This window comes from Larimichthys crocea, chromosome XXII (assembly GCF_000972845.2).
Source record: "Larimichthys crocea isolate SSNF chromosome XXII, L_crocea_2.0, whole genome shotgun sequence".
Taxonomy (NCBI): Eukaryota; Metazoa; Chordata; class Actinopteri; family Sciaenidae; genus Larimichthys; species Larimichthys crocea.
This window is the reverse complement of record NC_040032.1, coordinates 14,098,361-14,119,529: the sequence shown is the minus strand read 5'-3', so window position 1 is coordinate 14,119,529 and position 21,169 is coordinate 14,098,361. Positions and strand designations below refer to the sequence as shown.

General features: G+C 42.1%; 2 protein-coding genes across 2 annotated transcripts in view; one reads left to right on the top strand and one right to left on the bottom strand.

The window, feature by feature from the left end:
• Positions 1–1,558: 1,558 nt before the first annotated feature.
• Positions 1,559–8,502, top strand: hpda (4-hydroxyphenylpyruvate dioxygenase a). The gene is made up of 14 exons (XM_019254360.2): positions 1,559–1,658; positions 1,879–1,905; positions 2,098–2,160; positions 3,350–3,454; positions 3,562–3,604; positions 3,683–3,765; positions 4,707–4,796; positions 4,881–4,987; positions 5,247–5,324; positions 5,575–5,737; positions 5,973–6,044; positions 6,163–6,285; positions 6,373–6,489; positions 7,174–8,502. Exons 1-14 carry the CDS (start codon positions 1,656–1,658, stop codon positions 7,285–7,287), a joined length of 1,188 nt encoding a protein of 395 aa, XP_019109905.1. The 5' UTR covers positions 1,559–1,655; the 3' UTR covers positions 7,288–8,502.
• Positions 7,493–21,169, bottom strand: part of rnf43 (ring finger protein 43) — an 82,948-nt gene continuing 69,271 nt past the window's right edge. The window contains exons 3-9 of the mRNA XM_019254361.2: positions 14,251–14,325; positions 14,011–14,145; positions 13,615–13,716; positions 13,353–13,523; positions 13,160–13,262; positions 11,526–13,037; positions 7,493–11,433 (exon numbers count right to left, since the gene is read on the bottom strand). Coding sequence (XP_019109906.1) covers positions 11,408–11,433; positions 11,526–13,037; positions 13,160–13,262; positions 13,353–13,523; positions 13,615–13,716; positions 14,011–14,145; positions 14,251–14,325 — 2,124 coding nt within the window. The 3' untranslated portion in view covers positions 7,493–11,407. The remainder of the gene's footprint in view (positions 11,434–11,525; positions 13,038–13,159; positions 13,263–13,352; positions 13,524–13,614; positions 13,717–14,010; positions 14,146–14,250; positions 14,326–21,169) is intronic.

The following is a 21,169-nucleotide window of genomic DNA, read 5'->3' as shown; positions in this document are numbered from 1 at the left end:
AAGATTCTTGAAATAACTTGACAATAAATGATACAATAGGTGAAAGGTTCCTTGCAGAACCGGAATATGTTCCCATAGGGCATCAACATGAAGAACCAGTTTAGGTTCTGATTATTTTTCACAGTGTATTTTAAAAAGCAGTGATAGAAAACAAAAGTAAAAGTAAGAAAGGAAAGCCTTTGTGTATGATTTAACGGCTGTTTTGACAATCAGATCTGAAGCTGGAACAATTAGTTGATTAATTAATCAACAGAAACTATTCTGATAATTGGTTACTTATCCAAAGTAATTTATCAAGCAAAATACTTATCTTTTTTTTTTATTTATATCACTATAAATGTTATATCTTTGTGTTTTGGACTGTTGGATGAACAAAAACAAACTATCTGAAGATGTTATATTGGACTCTGTGAACATGTATTAAACATTTCAGACCATTTTCTGACATTTAAAGGACCAAACAATTAATCTATTAATCAACAAACTAATAATTTATGGATTAATCAATAATGGGAATAACTGTTAGTTCCTCTTTTGAATTGAATTGAATTGAAATTTCACTTAAACCATCAAACGGCTCTGTTCTGTATTCATGTTTTTTATTTATTGTCTTTCTCCTGGAGACAGACTGTGTATACATACATCTGATCTGCCCATGCAGTTTACAGCACTGTAGCTGGGGCCAGACACTATTTCTGTTCATCTGCTTGTCTGTCACAGCACTGGACCTGACCTCATGTGTTCTCCGATACCAGTCAACAGCCACACAACAGCCTCACCCCTGTGTTTGTTACAGTCCTCTGACATTTTCACCGCATGGCGAGGCAAAACATGACCCACCTGCACCCCTCTAATGATTTCCTGACTCTGTCTAAACTGAAAATGAACACATGCAGTGTTTTCTTTTCATTTTTCATTTTTTGATTTGACAGACAGGATTTTGTGTTGATTCCAGCTACTGAAATACAACAATGATCCTTCCTGTAATCTGTGATTCTCAAAGAATAAGAATACAATGAGAAATCAGTTCATATGCAAGTAGAAAGTTCTGGTTTTACTCACTGATCTTATAGTAGCATTATGACTGTTGATCCATGTCTGTTTATGGCAGCTTCAGACAATATTGGGCCCTCTGGTGGTGGAAATCAGAAACCAAAGAAGGATCTCAGGGTCAGGATTATCTCTCTGTTTGTACCTTCAACACTGTTACCACTGTATTTTTTATTTAGTGCTGTGCTCGTAGCTCCTTTATTCTGGATGCACTGTTTTTGTTTTATGCTGTAATGAGTCTCTGTTATATCCCAGAAAAAAAGTTCTTCCAAGTTCACCTGGGAGTAATTCAGGCAAAACATCCCAGGCTAGAGAGTGTAGTATCTCATTATCTTCCCTACACTGAGGTTAATGTGTCAATGTTTCTATGACGACTGAGGCTCGGAGGACTGAACTAGACTCTGGGGAGATGACAAAGCTTAGGCCACTTTTGCTGGAATTTTTTTTTAGTTAAAGAGCAGCAAAAAGCGAGGAGGTGGACAGGTGGGTGTAGATCCTAAAGGACCAATCACAGCTGGTCAACAGGTCAGTACTTATCTGCCCGCTGCTGGAAACTGATTTAGATCTCTTTCTTCGGTAAAAAGGGGCCCATCTACAATCACAGCATGGTAAGAGACTTCCACAGTATCACAATATCTGAGTCAATGATGGTGATTTGAGTTGTGGGACATTAGACGGTTTCACAGCTGAGTGGATAATTGTATCTTCAGTGAGATTCAGATAAGAAACACTTAAGTCACTTTAGAAATATGAGATCTTCTGACTGAAGGTTAGTCTGAGCACTTGTGGATGGAGTTATAATGGTTTATCTCTTTTCTTTTCTTTTAGACAAGCTACACAGATAAGGGGGAGAAGGTAAGATTAAAAAACTGAAGATGAGTCTGTGATGTGTTAACTGAAGAATGTTCGAAAATAAATTAATCATTTGAGAACCTTCAACTAGTATGAGATTTGATTGAAGTATTTAGGTGAAGCTACCACAAAAAAGGGGTATGTTTCATTTGTTATTATCAGAAAATTAAATTGTTGTTCCTTTTGCCCTCGTAGCCCGTGAGGGGAAAGTTTGTCAGGTTTCATCATCTCACCTTCTGGGTCGGCAATGCTAAACAGGTCAGTATCCAAATGATGCTATATGACTGAAAGTTTACTTTTCTGTCACCTGTGTTTATCATTTTCACCCAAATCACATCTAACTCTTTCATTCATAATTCATATTTGAATCAAGATGATGTTTTCCAGGCGTATTGTGCTTAAAGCGTCAGTGTCTTCATCATCTGGGGAAATATTTCATCATTTACAGAAACATCAACAGGTTTAGGGCTAGTAATCACATATAAACTGTGTCTTTGTTCTCCACATACAGTTAAAATAACTGTTAATAATATGTTATTTGAAGATATAGTGCAAATTAAGTTGATAAGAATAATAAAAATGAGTGACAGAAAATAAATTGGTAAACTTAATATCTTTGTGTTGGTTGCTATGTAAATACTTCACCTTTAGCTCTGGCTAATATAATGAACATTTACTCGGAATGAATAGAAAGTTGCAGCCCTACACCGTTTATGAATTTTAATACAGACTGTTAAATTTTTTAGAAATCTAATTTACAAAGTAGAAACCAGTCTGTCAAGTCTGACCTACTTCCATATGAAAAACATACCCGCTACAGAAGTTTATTCAGCGCACAGGCCAGACGACACACAGCCTGGACTGATCCACAATCAATACATTGCTGGCAGGAGATGAACTCTCTAACTCTAAGTGTATCTCACTTTGTCAGAAGTTCCCTCCACACTATTCTGGTCCTCTTTCTTTGATTTATTCTCTAAAATATTTTAAAAAACGTGTTACTCCCTGCCCCCTTATTGCCATTTTTGGTGTAACCTTAGAAAACATATCTATGACCTCCTGTCAACGCAGGGCTATGGCATTCTCCCCCTTACTAACGAGGCGGTTGATTTTGCTGAAGTGGAAGAATGCTGCTTCACCCACACACATCTCATTAAGGGTATCATGTGTAATATCAAGTTAGAAAAGATCAGGTTTACTGTTAATGGTGCTCTTCAGAACATGGGATGACTTTATTGGATTTGTTAAGCAATTAGATGGGCTTTAATTAGAGTGATGAACTTCCAGCTGACCCATTATAACTTCATTAGTTATAATGGGTCAGTATTTTTTGATTCTATATAATTTTGGTGTTATTATTACTTTTGTACTTGCCTATTTTATGGATGTATTGGATAAAAAAAAAAGAAGTTCCCTTCACACTAACAACAGTCTGATCACTTTGCAGGCAGCCTCTTACTACTGTGATAAGATGGGCTTCGAGCCTATGGCCTACAAGGGTTTGGAGACCGGCAGCCGAGAAGTGGTGTCTCATGTCATCAGACAGGATAAGGTGTGCGGTTTGGACATCCTGTGCTGATTGAATAAACACTGATTACTTGAATGTTCAGTATATCCAATGATCACAAACACAACCGCACGTCCTCTCTCTCCTCACAGATAATGTTTGCGTTTGAATCTCCGCTGAATCCTGGAAATGAAGGCAAGTTTTCTCATGAAAGATGAAATGCTGTTGATGATGATGTACAGTAGATTTGAACATGGTTTAATCTTCCCACAGAGATGGGACAACACTTGATGAAGCATGGAGACGGAGTCAAAGACATCGCCTTCCAGGTGGAGGACTGTGACTTCTTAATCAAGGTAACAACGATACACATCATTTTTATGCAGGTTTTCCCTGCAGGAAGAATATGAGATTTATTTGCAAGAGGCACATAGTTTCATATTATTTGACATCAGCCAAGGTTTTTGTATATTAACACACAGGTGGTAGAACAAGTGAGATTAACCACCATGTAGAAATACATCTTACTCAAGTAAAGGTACAGAAGCATGAGCATCAAAATATACTTAGAATACCAAAAATAAAAGTACTCATTATGCAGTTATATTATTAAACTATATCAATGTAGTAATCTGAACATTACTTTAATGTTGCAGCTGGTAATGATGGGACTAATTTGGCAGCTTGTGAGTTTCCTACCAGGGATCAATAACGTCTTATCTTAATGCATTCATGCATCATAATCTAGTTGTTGATATATTTTGTTATTAATTATATAAAACGGAATGACTAACTAAAGTATAGTGAAGTAAATAGTGCAATATTCCCTCTGAGATGTAGAGGAGTAAATGTTTAATGTAGCAGAGAACCAAAATACTCAATTAAAGTTCAGTACTTGTAAATGTACTTATTTATATGCAGATATGATTACATTTTAAATTTTGTTCCCTTTGAAATGTTTTTATTCGAGTAATAAACTCAGCCTGATTTATAGTATCATATTACACATAGTGTTTATCGTCCGCCTAGTGTGTGTTGAAATAGGGACAAACATGCCAGTGGTGTGACAGTGCAGCTTTGATGTTTAGCGCCTCATTTGAACTCTTTACCTCAGTCAAGGTCTGGATGAACTCTCTCTGTTGACTGTTGGGTTGCTCCAAAGATACAGAACCACCACAGCATGAATAGGGAGATATTCTGCCTTCAGCCACTGGAGGGCTTCAAGGACCTGTCTTCAGACACACTGTTGTTCAGCTCTTTTATTTGCAAACTAATCCCAACACCTCTTCACTGACAGACAGCTAGAGAGCGAGGAGCTGTCATCGTCAAGGAACCCTGGGTGGAGCAGGACAACCACGGGAGGGTCAAGTATGCTGTGGTTCAAACGGTACATAAAGAGGGACGCACATTTGAATGTAAATACACACATGAAACTGGATAATGAATTAAAATGTTCATGTTTTGTCCCCAGTATGGAGATACAACACACACATTCATTGAGTACCTCGGCCCTTACAAAGGTCTTTTCCTGCCGGGCTACAAAGAGCCTCTGTTCAGGGATGTTCTGTTATCCACACTGTGAGTATCTCAATGTAAAATGTAACCACAATAGGGGATGTTTGGTTGTAAAAGCTCTTATTTTGTACCACAGTGTCAGATTCTAGAGCTGTTTTAAGTCAAACAGGAAGAACCCTGTTTTGATAAGACGAGGAACCTTTAATCCAAAATACCAAATAAATGTCATCAAATCTGGCTGCAGAACAGTGAGTGCTTTATTGTGTGTTTTTGCTGAACCATTCATGGAAAAGTACCCATGCTTTCTTCTGTTTTTTTGTAGCCCACCCGGAGGTTTGCGCTTCATCGATCACATTGTGGGCAATCAGCCAGATGATCAAATGGTGCCAATTTCAGACTGGTAAGATACCTGCTTGAGATCACGTACAAACACGCTTGGCAGAACAGACACACAGGGTAAAAGGACAAGTAAACAACACTGTTAATGGTCACTGCCTCCGTGGTAGGGTGAAAAGTTAGTGAGGATATTCAGAAAACTGCAGTGCACCAGAGTTACTGCTCATAATTTATTTCAAAGTAACTCAAAAAAGACGAAATGAAGCATATTTATAAGAAAGCTTGTTCATTTGTTTGTGTTCTCCCAATCCCAGGTATCAGAAGTGTTTGATGTTCCATCGGTTCTGGTCAATAGACGACAAGCAGATCCATACAGATTACAGTTCACTGAGGTCCATAGTTGTGACGAACTATGAAGAGACCATCAAGATGCCCATCAACGAACCGGCATCGGGGAAAAGGATATCACAAATCCAGGTTTGACTTTATCTGCTCATTTTATCACCATAACAGTTTTAACAGTTTTATTTCCTGTGGGACTTGTAGTGGTTTATCACAGTGGGTCTTCAGCAGCTTGGGGAACAATTGTGGATAGAGGTTGGGGGTGGATTCACGGGGTCAAACGTTAAGCAAACAGTGGATTGTGACATTCAGACTGGTTCTGGTTTATAGCTCTGCTTCAGTGAATTTCATGTCCTGCATCTCTTCACAGGAATATGTGGACTATAACGGGGGACCAGGTGTTCAGCACATTGCCCTCAACACGTCGGACATCATTGAAAGCGTGAGTCTCCTGCGTTTGCATAGAAATTTTATTTCAGCTTCATCCTTGCATTTCCCCTTAAATCTACATGTGAAGGCATGTTGTAGATCCTGCTTTTTTTTTTCTTCTGTGTTCACAGATAGTGAACCTGCGCGCCCGAGGGATGGAGTTCCTCTCAGCGCCTGACACATACTATGACACCCTGCGGCAGAAACTCGAAACCGCCAAGATCAAGGTGAAGGAGGACCTCGACCGCTTACAGGTGAGGAGACTCGTTACTTCAGTATGCCTGAGATCATTAACAGCCTCTTTGCTCGTATACTTAAATATAAATTTGCTTGTTTTTAAGGAGTTGAAAATCTTAGTTGATTTTGACGACAAGGGCTACCTTCTTCAAATCTTCACCAAACCTGTGCAGGACAGGCCGACTCTTTTCTTGGAGGTTATTCAGCGGAACAACCACTTTGTAAGTACCAGATAACAGTGACACAGACTACTGGTGTAACTGGTGTGCTGAAGGTAATCTTTTAGCCTTTATGTGTCTGAGATGGGATTTACAAGCCTGTGGTCCTTTCCCATCTTTAAGAAGCCGAGACAGAGCCGCCTGAACACCTGTTTACAGCTCCCATCTAGTGTGAACAGTATAACAGTAGCCCACTTGTAAAAGCTCAGTAAATCTATCACAGATACAGATTAAAAGGCTCCCTGTCAGGGGGATCTTTGGATTGGGTTGCACCCTGTGGCACTTCATTTTTAACACCTAGCACCCATTCCTCTTGTCAGGACAGGCACATCATGTCACTCTTCAGCGTTTCGCTGAGCCTACACATGTGGATACAATGCATGAAAGTGAGAAACTGAATCCGAACCACAGCAAAGAATCTCTCAGAGCAACCACCAACACTTGATCTTTTGATTATCTATGAAAATATTTACATGATTAATTTGCGAGCCCCCGGTGAGCGTAGCTCCTTGTCAGAGCAGACTGGATGTTTGAACCCGGTGAGAATATTTATCTGCCGTGATCCGACATCAAAGTGTTTAACACCCCGAACGTCTGGGAGAAGATCCCCAGAGCCATAACAAATGACACAGAAGACGGTAGATCTTTGGGTAATTAGCCATCTGTGTGTGTTTGTTCTCCCTCCAGGGCTTTGGGGCAGGAAACTTCAAGTCTCTCTTTGAGGCCATTGAGAAGGACCAAGATGCCAGGGGCAACCTCAAAGTGCTGACACCCAAAGGGCAGGCCAAAGCCTTCTACTGATCCTCTGCCTGCTGCTGCCAAACCACACTTAGACTGTTATATATGGCTGTACATTTCAGAGGCAATCAACAACACCTTCCACAACTAGAATATATCAAACACATGTACAGTGAGTGCTGAATATCTTCATGTGACAAGCTGCAAGTGCTATCAGATACGCTTTAAGTTGTGTGTAGATTGCATGCTGTACGGCTAAATAAAGAAACTCATGTTCGTGCGGGTTGGCATGCAGGTTTGGGAAACAGGTGTACAAATTTTAAAAGGACTAGTTTAACATTTCGGGAAGTATAGTTATTTGCTCTCTTGCCAAGAGTTGAGATGAGACAAGATCAAGTTCAAGATCTTTATTTGTCCCAGGGGGGCAATTGGTTCTGGTGTAGTAGCAATAAAAAACAACACAGGATGAGAACATGAGAAAAAAAACCCCACACATACATAACCACACATAATGAAAACATATAACACAAGAGTAAAAAGTAAACACACAGTTATAATAGGCATGGTTGGACATGTAATTCCCTACTTTACAGACGATTATATAGGATGCTGCTTGTGTCTGTACGCTAAACCTGCTTAGCACAAAGACATGAAACATAGAGCCTATTTCCTTTTAAAGCTATTTTTTTGCTTTTATTTGATAGTGACAGCTGGAGATAGACAGGAAATTCAGGGAAAAGAGAGATGATATGCAGCAAAGGACCCAGCCTGGAATTGAACCCAGGTCACTGTGGTTAAAACTTAGCACACCTATCTACCCTACCACATGTCCAAAGGTAATCAGATCAACACCCCCCAACGACAACATGACTTTGGGGGGTGTATTATGTAATTCCACAGCCAGGCTGGCTGAGAGTTACATCAATCTTTCATCTAACTCTCACCAAGAAAGTGAATCTAAGTATTTTACCCAAATCTACTCCTCCTTTACAATGATATGTTCTCAATATGTGTGTGTCATGTGTCAATCTCTTCTTCTATCTTTACTACTGAAACATATGACTCACTCGAGTGATATTTCAAATCACAATGAAAGTTTTGACATTTATTGGACTGTGAAAAAAACAAAGTCACTTTACAGCCTTGTGTTTCGTAGGCAAAACACAAACGATAAACTGTTATATTGTAAATTAATATTTTAAGTAATCAAGTGTTTAGTTGTAGTTATCTTTGTTAGTTGGGTAAAAAATCTGGGTATTTCTTGAGGTCTAATAAAATAGATAAAAAAGTAATAAAAGACCAAATTCTCTTTAATGTCGGGTAACTTTTGTGTGAATGATTCCTTTAACAGTGGCACACAAACACAACTCTCAGCACCTCAGAGGTTTTATTTCAAAATAATTTATTTGCATATAATTGGAATGAAGACAGGTTGATACATCTGTGATGGCACTGGTCAGTTTCCATATAGAAACATTCAGTCTATACAGAAACCACTCTTTCAAACCTGGACAAAATGGATAAATATATTAGTAAATAAATATATTAGTGACATGTCACTATATTGAAATGTTCTATTATATATAAAATACAACACTATTTCATCTGTTTTTCTCTTTCTGTTCTTGTTGTTCTCTTTTTTGTACACAAAGTATCCAAAATATACTGACATATCCCTTAAAGTTCTGAGGGATTTTTCTTTTCTTTTTCTTAACTCATAGAATAGGCAGTTTCAGCTCGTTATTCTTGCAAACATAACAAAACAAACACATAAACAACACAAAGAGAAAGATCTTGAACAGGATGAAATCACATCGGATATTCTGCGGCATCACTAAATGCTTTTTTTTTTTTTCATGTGCTGACAGTTTTGGGCTTGTTTTTTTTAAATTAATACTATGAGATTTATGTATTTTTTCTTTTAATATAAAATCTGCTTAAGCCAAAGTGCTTCTTGTAATTCAGTCATTTCCATCTCTCAGTCTTGGAGACCATTTGGGCACGAAACAAAAAACAAAAACAGATGAGGAAACCCTGATATTTTAGCTGGAGGACGCTGCATTGACACATTCAAAGTGAGGTATTAGTACAAAGGGACTGCAGTTGAACATTTCTGCACGATTGTCCAAAAAAAATGATTTCCACTTCAGTTCTGGTGTGCTCTCTCTTGTCACTGAAAGCACATTTAATTCTGAGATTTAAGGAAAAGGGTTGAAGCAGGAAAAAAAAAGGGGGGGCATGATACACACTTTGTTCACTGTGTTCAAGATTTTGCCTCTTTGGTTAGATAGGTAAGAGCTTAATGTGTTGGGAGGTTCCTGATTTGGGATGGTGAACAGTTTTGAATGCATAAGGCACATATGAGGCTTTAGTAAGTGCTTCTAGGTTACATTGCAATACCATGAGCTATCTGTCTGCTGTTTCTGAAATCTGCTTTCACATTTTCACTTTAAAGGAAAGTCCACGCTTTTACAGATGATTTAGTCTTGTACATGCGAGCATGAGGAAGTCTGTGGGTAAAAAAAATAACAGAGCCATCGTTGACGGCGCGGCGAGGTCGACTTTTATCTGCACAGTTTAAGTGTTTAGCTGGGATATAAACACATTTTCTGTCTGTCTGTCTGCCAGAGTGGTTAAATCCGGGAAGATTGAATAGTTGGAAACAAAGATATAAACCTTAATTCCGATGTTTGAAGTTTGGAGAGATTGTTACACATTTTAAAATCTATTTATCTGAATGAAAAGATTTAAAATACTGTAATTGATTTCGGATTTAAGGTGGATCTTCCTTCAAGTGCCGCAAGCTCAAAAACAGGGATTGGCAATGCACATTTACCACAACAGGAGGACTCGGGCATCATTTACTGTAACTAAGATGAATTCTTCCCATTTTTCCAGTGTTTGATTGTTCCTGAGATATTTCTCAGGCTCTACCTACGCTACAGTTTGAAATCACGGGAGGTTTTAATGAAACTGGTGATACGGCGACAGACTGAGCTGATGCTTGGGACTGTAAGGTTTACCTAGCATGGCTTTAATCCAGTTATATCTTTAAATATTCTCGATCTCATTCTATGGCTGCAATGTAGAACATTTCTCTAAAGCTTTAGTTGCTGGAGGACAATGGGAGGGTTTATCCTAAAGGAGCAGGAGGATAGTGATGAGACGCACTGATGAGAGGGTTTAAACAGCACTGAGGTCAAACATGTGAAGTAACCACTGGCAAGAGAAATGACAAGAACAAGACGATAGCTTGTAATGACGACGACATAATTCAGTCAAACAGGTTCATTTTGAAAGGTGAAAAAAATAAAAATAATTACAGACTACAAAAAAAAAAAAAAAAACAAGACAGAAAATGATCCAAAACACAAACAAATATGTTGAAAACAGCTGCCATTATTGAAATAATGAAAACAAGGCCCATGCAAGGCTCAGCAACCTCAGTGAATGCTTGTTGTTTGAGGGTCTGAGCGTCAACCTTTCTCTCCGTTTGGACAGGTCTAACGTTTTTTTTTTGTGTGTTTTTTTTTTGTTGAGTTTGTGGGAGCTACAGCAGTACCTTTAAAGAACCTCCCCTTGTGTGAGGCATGTTAAGAAATCTGAGCTGAGGTAGGCTGGAGAGAAAAGCTTCTCTCAGCTGAGGCTGAGACTCAGCAAAGGAAGACGAAGATCCCGCAAAAAAAAAAAAAAAAAAAAAAAGAAAGTAAGTACCTCTAAGATAAATCAAGTTATTCTGTAATAGAGTGAGCAATGCAGAGATCGAGTCTCACTTCATGGAGGGCTCCCTAAGCAAGGATCATTCATTAGTTGTCACTGAGGAGCATGGAAATTTGTGATATCATATTGGTAATGAATATTCCTCTTGTAACTGACACAGAAAAAAAACACTTTTTTCCCCTTTGTGGTGTATGAGTTGTTTCCCCAGCAACTCCCCCAAAAATTCTGATATACAATATTATGATGGGTCCAGCATTATTCTGACATTTCTGTATGATTTAATCATGATAATTTCACTCAATAACTTGAATCCTCGGGGGAAGCTGGGGAATCGTCTGAACGAAGGCTTTTCTGGCGGAATTATGTGGAAGACATGAGAGCGGTAGCCAATGAGAGGCTTGTCCATTCTGGCTCCTGTGTAGCAGCGTGATAATGGGGGGGTAGGGGGGGATGCAACAAGTTCTCACACACCAGACTCCTCTTCTGATCCTGTGGACACAAAGACAACTCACGTCACCTTCAAAATATAATAATAATAATAGCCGCTCATGTTGTTGAAGATAAACACGTAAGACACCCACCCTGATTGTGTTGTAATGTTTGGCAGTACAAACAAATGTCTGTGTTACGGTCAGCAGCAGGGCCGTGGTGGAACCTGCAGGGCGGCCTGTCCATAGAGGTCCCCGGACCCAGTAGCTGAGGCTCCGAGCGGGCCTGCTGCACCCGCTTTTGCCACACAACATGGGCCCCGGCACAGCAAGGCCAGTCCTCCATACCTCCAGAGTCCAGAATGAGAGGTACGGGTAGCAAGGCAGGGTGCAGCTCAGGAGGAGAGCAGCAGAAGCCCGGACCCTGTCCGTAGTGGATGTGGATGCTACGGTCATCCTGTAGATCTAAGCTCTGGTGGAAGCGAACAGAGGGGCCTTCAAGCACACAGCCACCCACTCGCCCAAGAGGAGCCGGAGGGTGTCCGTGTCCCTGGTGGCAGCAGTGGGGTTGAAGCTGAATGGGGATTGGGGACACCAGGACAGAAGGTCCTGTTGGGCTCCCGGGGTCATGGTCCTGACACTCTAGCCCGGGGCCGGGCCGATCTGTGGGGTCTAGCTTTGGGCACTGGCAGGGGCTGTGCTTAGGAGGGCATACAGGTGAGTCTTTGTCCAGGACAAGAGCAGCAGGTGGAGCTGCAGCAGCAGCAGCAGCAGCCCCCTGCTCCTCGTCTGAGCCTCTGCTCGGGCCCTGGCTGTGCTCCCCCTCCTCATAGTGGTGGTGTCTGTGGCGGTGGTAGTGGATGTGGTTGAACACAGTCTGCGGCTGTTCTTCGGGGCAGCCTGCTTTGTTCACCACAGAATCCAGAGACCTGGGCCGGGCCTGGGCACATGCCTCCAGGCTATTCCTGCGAGGAGCGCGCCCAGGACCTGGCCCGTAATACACAAATGGATCATAGTCACTACTCAGAGAGCTACGGAAAGTGGACCAGCTGCCATAAACTCCCTGCAGGGACACATCAGTACAATTGAGAACCGAGTCGCTGGAGGAGCCGTGGCACGGCCCTGAGCTGGAGTCACTTGCTGGCCCATCAGCCAAGTATCCACTGCGTTCCGTGTGGTAGCTGCCACCCGAGCAGCTGCCCTCATCCTGCCGGCTATGTGCCGGCGCTCCGCGGGATTGTGGTGCGACGGAGGTGGTGTGGTGCAGTCTTGAGCTGGAGGCACTGCGCTGGGCCGGACAGGATGAGCGATAGTTGTGGCAGGACCGACGGGGGGTGTAGTGTTGGGTGGAAGTCCTGCAGTTACCTCCAATCCTGTGCGGCCTTCCGGGACCCTCTACAGGAAGGTGGTACCCACAGCCGGAGCCGAGCGGCCTGCTGAGGAAACGTAGTGTTTGGGTGTCCCTGGGTGAAGAGCTAGTGTAGTGGCCCAGAGAGGGATACGGTCCAGAGGGTCCACGAGGATAGTGGGGCCTCATCGAAAAGGGAATGGCATGCTGGGGGAAAGGATGGTTGCGCGGGCTGCTGTAGGGCTGAGCGTGCAGGAAACCCTGGCTTTGCTCAGGACTCTGCTGGAGTCTGCTCCTCTGGGGCTGCCTCTCCGTCCCTGTGGACCACAGATTCCAAAAAATTCAGAGAGATTGTGGGTTTACTATCAAACCACAAACATGACGACTAAACTACATTTAAAAATAAAGATTCCCGTGGTATGAGGATGCTTTTCCTCACCCATGATGTTGTGCATGCAGAGTGGACAGGTGCGGTGTTGTAGCAGCCAGGGGTCGACACAGTCTTTGTGGAACTCGTGAGCACAGGAGATGATCCTCAAATGCTGAAACAGAGGTAAAGTTGAGGATAAATAGCTGATAAGGAATAATTTAATCTACAGATACAGCCGGTTCCTTGCGCTCTATCCTCTTACCTGCCCGTCCTGGAACTCTTCCAGGCAGATAGCACAAACGGGGCTCGAGTTGGAGCTGCTGGCTGATCCCCAGGCAGCACGGTGGCGCTGAGAGCCAGAGCAACCCTGGGAGTTGTAGGTTTTGGTCTCCAATCGGCTAATGGCCCGCATGGTCTGCTGATGGACAGAGTCCTGCGCGCACAAGAGGTGAGAGTTCATAAAAAGATCTCCAGCCAAGCTGCTTCAAATTGACAGTCTCTGTAGGCTTTACACTTCTACTCACCCATGTTCTGTTGGACTTGCACTTGTAGCGGAAAGCGAAGATTAGGATGATGGTGAGAATAGCTAGGACGATGGTGAGCAGGATACCCACATCGTAGTGTGGCTGGAAAGGAAAAAGACGGTGGAAAGAGAGTAGATATTTATAGTTTTTCATACAAATTCAAGAATGCCTGTGTGTAAGTGAAGAACAATAGCAATGACGTGGTCTTTCAGATCTTGTAAATCTGTGAAATGTCCACAGTCCACATCAATACATTCTGTTTCACACGTAAACAAAGCCTCTCAGCTAACATGACGTAAAATATCTTTCCCATGACTCCCTTTCAGTTCTGCTGTTGTTCCTGCCAACGAAAGGAAAGTCTGACGTGTGTGTGTGGGCATTTGTTTCAGTGCTTACCCATCTAGGCTGCTCCATCATGATCTCAATGCGAACTTTGGCCTCCTCGTTCTTGTTGACCAAACCCATCAGCTCCTCAGCATCCTCCGCCTCCACCAGCACGACCGGACGGGGAAGGGAGTCTGTTTCTCGCAGCTGTGTGTGACCAAAGCAGGAACAGAAAGAAACAGGAATAATATGAATATTTCATCTTAGATACTTTATGAATGAATATAGCTGTAGCCGTGTCTGCACGCTCACCTCAGCAGCAGCATTGGCATCATCACTGACATCGAAGATAACAGCCTGAGCACCTTTGTCCAGTGCCATGCGAGCCTGAAGGAGACAGAGAGCGGGACATACATCAGAAAGTGTTTGTGATCTGGATAACGCACAAAAACAACATGCTGAGCAGGAAAACCTGTCACCAACGCAACATCACTTCAGAGGACACAGTGTCTTAAACCGTCACTAGGTGGCAGTCATGCACTGAGCCGCAGGGCCTCACAGCACAGAGCAAAGTACAGCTCCTCCTGCCACTTTTCCCACCTGACTCTGGAAGCCACACACTGGCTAAAAAGCATGTTTGCAGCAATCTAAAGGCCACAGCATGAATCCAAACGTTTGTTCTATTGTTGGCAAGCAGACATAATAAAGAGTTATTTGATTGAGGGGAAAATAAAATAATCAAATAGGCGGGGCATCAACCCAACATGCAAATAAGTGATATTTTGTATTCAAACTAGTCTCTGAAAGGTCCCGTTCCTATATATGTTTAATTACTTCATTAACAGCTAACAGAAAGTTTCAGTGGTGACACATCAGTGATCTTTCATTACAGCAAAGAATGGTTTACTTATACTAATAACTTCCTTAACATTGTCTAATTTTGTACGCAGTAGCATCCCTTCATCTGTTCTTTGTGTTACATTTAAAAGTATCAATCATGAGCTTGGGGAAATATGTGATATACAGTACAGATATTGGGGATATGAGAGTGCTTTTGAGTGTACTTGCACAATATGCTGTACTGTACACTGCTGATCTTTCTGTCCATTTAAGTGTTGGGTCTAACAGAGCTATAGGTGTCAATAAAACATAATTCTATAGGTTAAATACATCAGAATACAATACATGTCGGAAACCAGACACCCAATAAAGCTGCAATAACAGATTTTCATGCTATGACACTGATGAAAGTGAACACAAAAAATGTATTGAACTTCAGAGTAGGATAACTTCTTCATAAGATGTCATGTGTTGTAATAAAATGATAAAATATTGATGAGATGCCACTTTAAAGTCGTCCTCTGTATTGTTTTTCACCATGGACGACTACAGAGCGATGCAAAATGTCAAAACAAGTCCATAGATTCAGTCTCAGTGGTGAGCAGATAAAATCAGGAGCGTAACAATATCACAACTTTGTGGCTAGCATTAGGCCACCGTTAGGACACTATTCCTTTGTGTATGCACGACTCTCTGTGGACCCGATGTTTGTCTTGTGTGCGTCCCACACTCCCCGCTTTGTCTCTGAGTGCTGTTCTTGTTATCGGCGCGCTCCGGTAAAAAAAAACCTCTGAGATACTTCATCACCAGAAGAAGGCGAGAAAAGAAAACAAAGCCTTTTCGTCGACGTCTCATCACATGCTCTAAAGTGTTTGGCATCTGCCAACGCTTAATGAGGAGAAGAAACAAGTTTAAACACCTAATCAGCCGGGTCAAACATAACAATAAACAGTGATTTCTAGCCTACTGTTTGCCGCCCAGGGCAGGAAGGAGCACGCACACACACACACACACACACACACACACACACACACACACACACACACACACACACACACACACACACACACAAAGTCATTCAGGTGCAAGCATCGCTCAGTTAAGTTAATGAGAAACTTCTTCTGTGGAGTGGCGACATTGATTACTTTCTTAACACTTCAAAAAGAGAAGAGTCAATGCATGACGAGGAAGACATAGAGGGTTCCTTTGTGTACGTGTGCGGCACTGTGTGTGTTTATGCACACTGAAGAGTGTAGCTGAGCATTAGCAGCATTGTCTCGCTGGACATTTTCCAAAGGCCAAAGTATTGAGGGTCAGAGAGAGGTCAGATAAAGAATTAACATATCCTCTTTGATCTGGCTTCCAGCTCTGGTGCAACAGTCTTTCCCCTGTTTCATCAGAGCAGTAATTGTAGTACGTGCATGGGCCAAAATGGGGTGCGGTCACATAGGAGGAAGAAGAAGAAGAAGAAGAAGGGAAAAAAAAGAAGCTGGATCTTTGACATGTGGGAATTTGCTTTACCTGGGGTTCAAAAGTTCCCCTATGCTGCACTGAGCCCATAAAGTCCTCTAATCGTGGTAATAAATGCAGGGAAGCCCGACTTGTGGTCCAACACACACACACACACACACACACACACACAAAGACAGACACAAGCAGTGGAGAAGTTTCTCCTACAGTTCAAGAATATATACATAATGTATTCCTCCAGTGCCTGCTGCTGCTGCTGCTGCTGCTGCTGTGGTCTTATTATATCTCAGTATTAGTAGTAGTAATACCACAGTGTGGTCGCCTCCACTGAGCCACACACCCGGAAGAGGCCTGAGAGATCTCATTACATGATTAATAGGAGATATATTTAACCTTTAATGGAGCAATGAAAAGCGCAGCTCTGACTCTAACGAGACAGTTACAGTAAAAAGGACTGCCGGCGCGAGCGAGGGTTTCAACATGTCCACGTTTGTTATGGTCGGAAGTGAAACAGACATCACTGTGGTTAGGTAAACACCCATCCTCGTGAGGTGCAACTTGACACATGTGATTAAAAACTATTTGGCATTTGAGCGCAAACAATTGCAGCATCGGAAATGACTGCGGTTCTGCAAAGTTATACAACGAGGACGACGTCATCGCTGGAAAACTAACAAACAGCGCACACAAGGACCACAATAGTCTGCTACTTTTAGTAGCACGAGTTTTCTGCTGTGTTCTTTGTGAGCGGAGCTCTCTCTCTCCGCGCTGCCGAGCTGTCACAGACCTAAACACACCTGAGGGCACGAAGGCGGAGAGAAGAGAGAAGGGGACTGTGAGGTCACACAGGTACACAGCAGCAGCACGGCTATTCATTCAGCTATGGTGACAAACCATAACAGAAAAATGTAAGACATCCAGTGTCATTACCGAGCTGAGCCCGAGGGCCTCTTTCACACTGAGGCACAGGTGTAATTAATAACATTAAAGATGGCGCCATTCCATTCAACGTGACAGTCAGCAAGCGTGGACAGGAACCTGGAACCGAAGCAGCTAAATGGAATTCAGCCATTTATTATTTACACCTGTGTCGTATCAACGTGTCAAAAACTGAAACACATTTCTGTTGACATTTCAAAACAAACTTAATATAATATGTTAGTTACTGAGCTTCACTGTTTCCAGTCTTTATGATGATGATGATGCTAAGCTAAACTCATGAATTACAGCTTATGAGGATTTGAACTCCACACACCCACATTATTGCCTTTCCTTCTAAGATTTGTAGTCTTCACTTGGCATCACTCGAGGCGATTCATCAGGCTTCTCGCAGCTCTTTCTGGAGCTACAAAAGACTTTATATATACAGTCGTACTGCCCAAGACCTGTAAACAGACTTTGATGTGTAAAATCGATGATGTTCCCCTTTCACTAAAACTAAACTACAGTTGATGAAGTGTTGATGAAACTAGAGCCCAGCAGACACTACATTTTTGGGGCTGAAAGGAATATTAAGGAGTAATCGTGCACTATACTTCAGATATATATATGTAAATAAGCACCCATTTTGCTGAAATGTGGCTGTCAAACACTTTAATAATTACATTTTAAGTGGATTTAATAATTATTAATTAACTCCACATATCTCATCCATTCATTTCTGTAACCACTTATTCTCATCAGGTTCATCACAGGGCTGACACACAGAGACAAACAACCATTTGCACTCACAGTCGCCAATTAACCTGTTAAATGCATTTCTTTGGGCTGTGGGAGGAAAACCCACCCAACACATAGAAATCTCCACACAGGTTCAAACCAGGAATCAGGAATCCTGTCAAAACAATGTTTTCCATATACACCAATACCAATATATACATGTGAAAAGCTGGTAACAATATCTACTGCAAGTTTAAACAAATAATATTATTGCTCAGATCAACCTCGGTACCCTGTGTTTCAAGAGAGACAATAAGAGTTGAATAATCCGATCGGTTGGGGTCCAGAAAAACTGCGCAACTAGACTTGTGATTGTCTAAATATTTAAAACCACTATTCCCCGCTATCAATAAGGATACCGAGAACAGCCTGAAAATATCACATATTCTGCACCAAGTTTCACCAACATTACCTCATGTTTCTAATGAAAGTCGCTATAATCTCACAAAAATCCAACGCGTCACGGCTTTAGATTTTCAACACCTACTGAAGCTGACAGGAGAAAATGCTTTAGACAAACAAACCACTCAAGAATCTATTTTCCACCTTCGTATGAGCGGCTCTTTGGCCGACTGCAGCATCAACCACAGCTCATCTTGCATAAACACCAGATCGAGCCGGTGATCTGAACTCTCATAGCATTGGGTGGCCTGCTACGGGCCAGTCAGCCAGCCAGCCAGCGCTGTTTGTTTACATCCCTGGCGAAGTGCGGTTTGCGAGCCAGGCCTGGCGTCACAGTGTGTTCTCAACGGGGGCAGAGACAAACTACACCGTCCTGAAAGTCTTTATTTCTCATGAGGGATGTGCCAAGGTTTTTCCGTCGCCTGACAAGATCGCTCTGCCTCTTAATGTCTCTGTGTTTGTCATGGGTTTAATGTGGTGCGGGTGGCATAGCCAGGCCAATTCAATCCAGCGGGCAAGTTCCCTTCATCTGCAGCCATGTTCCAATGTAACGGAGATGGCAATAATGAGAATATTACACAGAGACACATTCAGTCTTACCATGGAGAAACATCTGCTATATTAGTTCAACATCTATGATTACAGAACTATATTCAGAGTCCAAGTGTGACCCTGTAGCTTCATAACCTTTGACTTTATGACAGCAGGTTTTATTCAAGTGTTTGCATTAAAGGAGCAGTGTCTAGTGACATACCCTGCCTCACCCTCAGCTCCTTAGCATGAAGAAGAAAACTACAGTGGCTGGATTTATCTGTGTAGATCCAAGTAGTTTGTCCAGTCTGAGCTACTGTAGAAACATACGAGAGTGTAAAGTGGTGGACTGGTGAAAATTCAAGTCCCCTTAATCTTAACCACTGGACCTTTAAAGGGGCAGGGAGTATGTTTAAAAGTCAATCATCTGCAGGAGTCAGCAACAATATATGTGGCTGAGTATTTATTCTCATATTGTGCCATCGTTTTTCTTTAATATGCCAGCTAACAAGAATAAATCTGCACATAGAGTGAGACAGTTTGACTTGTTACAGAAGTAGCTGGCACTTCCCTCGTGTCGTGACATTTCTAGGAATTAGTTTCAGCATAAAGCAAGACAGAACAAGGCGGGACGGAGCACTAACAAGAAAATGATTAAAAAAAAATCTCATTTATCACTTAGAAAAAGACTAAATTACCTCTTGTGACATTTTCTAACAGTGCAACAAGTAAGCGAGTAAGACATTTCAACCTCAACTTAAGCTAATTAGTGCGCATGGTTGTCCTCATAGTGAAAATCTTTATTACCGCTGATTACACACCACCGCACACGGCCATAAACCTGTTGATGTTGCATTTCCTTGCTCTCCGATAACCCTTCCTGCCCCTTTAAAACATGGCACTAGACTCTATTTAACTTCTCTTTTCCCAGCGTGACTATCCACATCATTCATTGCATGAGTAAATTATACCATGGAATAATGTGTGTGGGAATAAAGAGTGAGAGTGAAAGAGCAAAAGAAAAAAGAGAAAGCCAGGGAGGGGAGGCAGAGGAGTGAGGCGAGCAGGCTGCTGCTGCTGCTGCTGCTGCATTAAAGTGTCTAATGACAGAGTACAGAGCTCTGGGCCTACAGGTTTGAGGCCGACTCTCTGCTCTGTCATTTCTCCTGACTGGCCTGACACACTGGAACCATTACTGAGGGACTGGGACACACCGCATGGCTAAATGAGGAGCAGACGGGGGCGAGGGCTGGTGGTGATAATAGGTGTGTGTGTGTGTGTGTGTGGGGCAAAGGGAGCAAAGTGGCATTAAAAACAGGTGCAGTTTGGGTGGATGTCATGGACATTGTGTTGGCATCCAATTTAAAGTCGACAGGATTTGTGCATCTCTGCTTTCCAACTGACAACAGGAGATTAAAACATATATAGATCTATCTAAAATCCATAGTCAGCCCTTCAAAATGTGTGACATGAACAAATATTTAGTGCCAAATCATCACACACGTTATCTCATGAGCAGGTCTCGACTGTGGAGCAAGCACTTGATGACAGTGGCGAGGAAAAACAGAAATCTCGAAGAACTCGGCTCGGGATGGGTGCCTCGACTGATTGGACAACTAATTAACAAAGCAACAAAGCATTAGATCAAGACAGGAAGGTTTTAGAGGGATAATTTGGGTTATTTCAAGTAGGTAGACAGCAGTCAAGCACGGACATAGTTTTGAGAAGCGGACAGGACAGGAGGACGAGCATGGATGCTATGCTGGATGTACCGCTGAGGAGGAGGGAAGCAGCAAACCACCTAAAAACCAAAAAGTATTGCTATATTTAGCACATTCTCACTGCTTTACCTTGCTGTCAGACAACTTCTTCTGATGGGAAACTGAAGCATTTATATCTCTCTCTCTCCAAAACCAACAGACTCATTGACAAAAACAGAAATGTAACCTCATAGCCCACAAAGAGTAGCTGGTCTACCACTAACTTGAATCCAAACTAACATGTTAAAAAGACCAAAATCTCACAATGACACCAGCAAACTAACCAACTGTGTTCTGCGAGGTAAAATGTTTTGCCAAAGGAGTCTGGTGGCTTTGGAGGCTTTTAATGCTTAGCTCAGTCTATTGTGATTTTAGTGTTACTGTTTGGATGAAATGTATTATTATTATTAAAGTCTGGTCTCTGTCTGTCTGTATAGTGTACACCTTCATTGATTATTAAGTGGCTAATATACTTTTCTTGCTGCCCTCATCCACAGCAGTACATTGCT

Bases quoted from the DNA above. Each gene is read 5' to 3' on its own strand.
- hpda (XM_019254360.2), top strand. The intron at 3,455-3,561 runs GTGTGCGGTTTG...CTCTCCTCACAG, and splicing joins ATGTCATCAGACAGGATAAG to ATAATGTTTGCGTTTGAATC. The intron at 3,766-4,706 runs GTAACAACGATA...CTTCACTGACAG, and splicing joins ACTGTGACTTCTTAATCAAG to ACAGCTAGAGAGCGAGGAGC.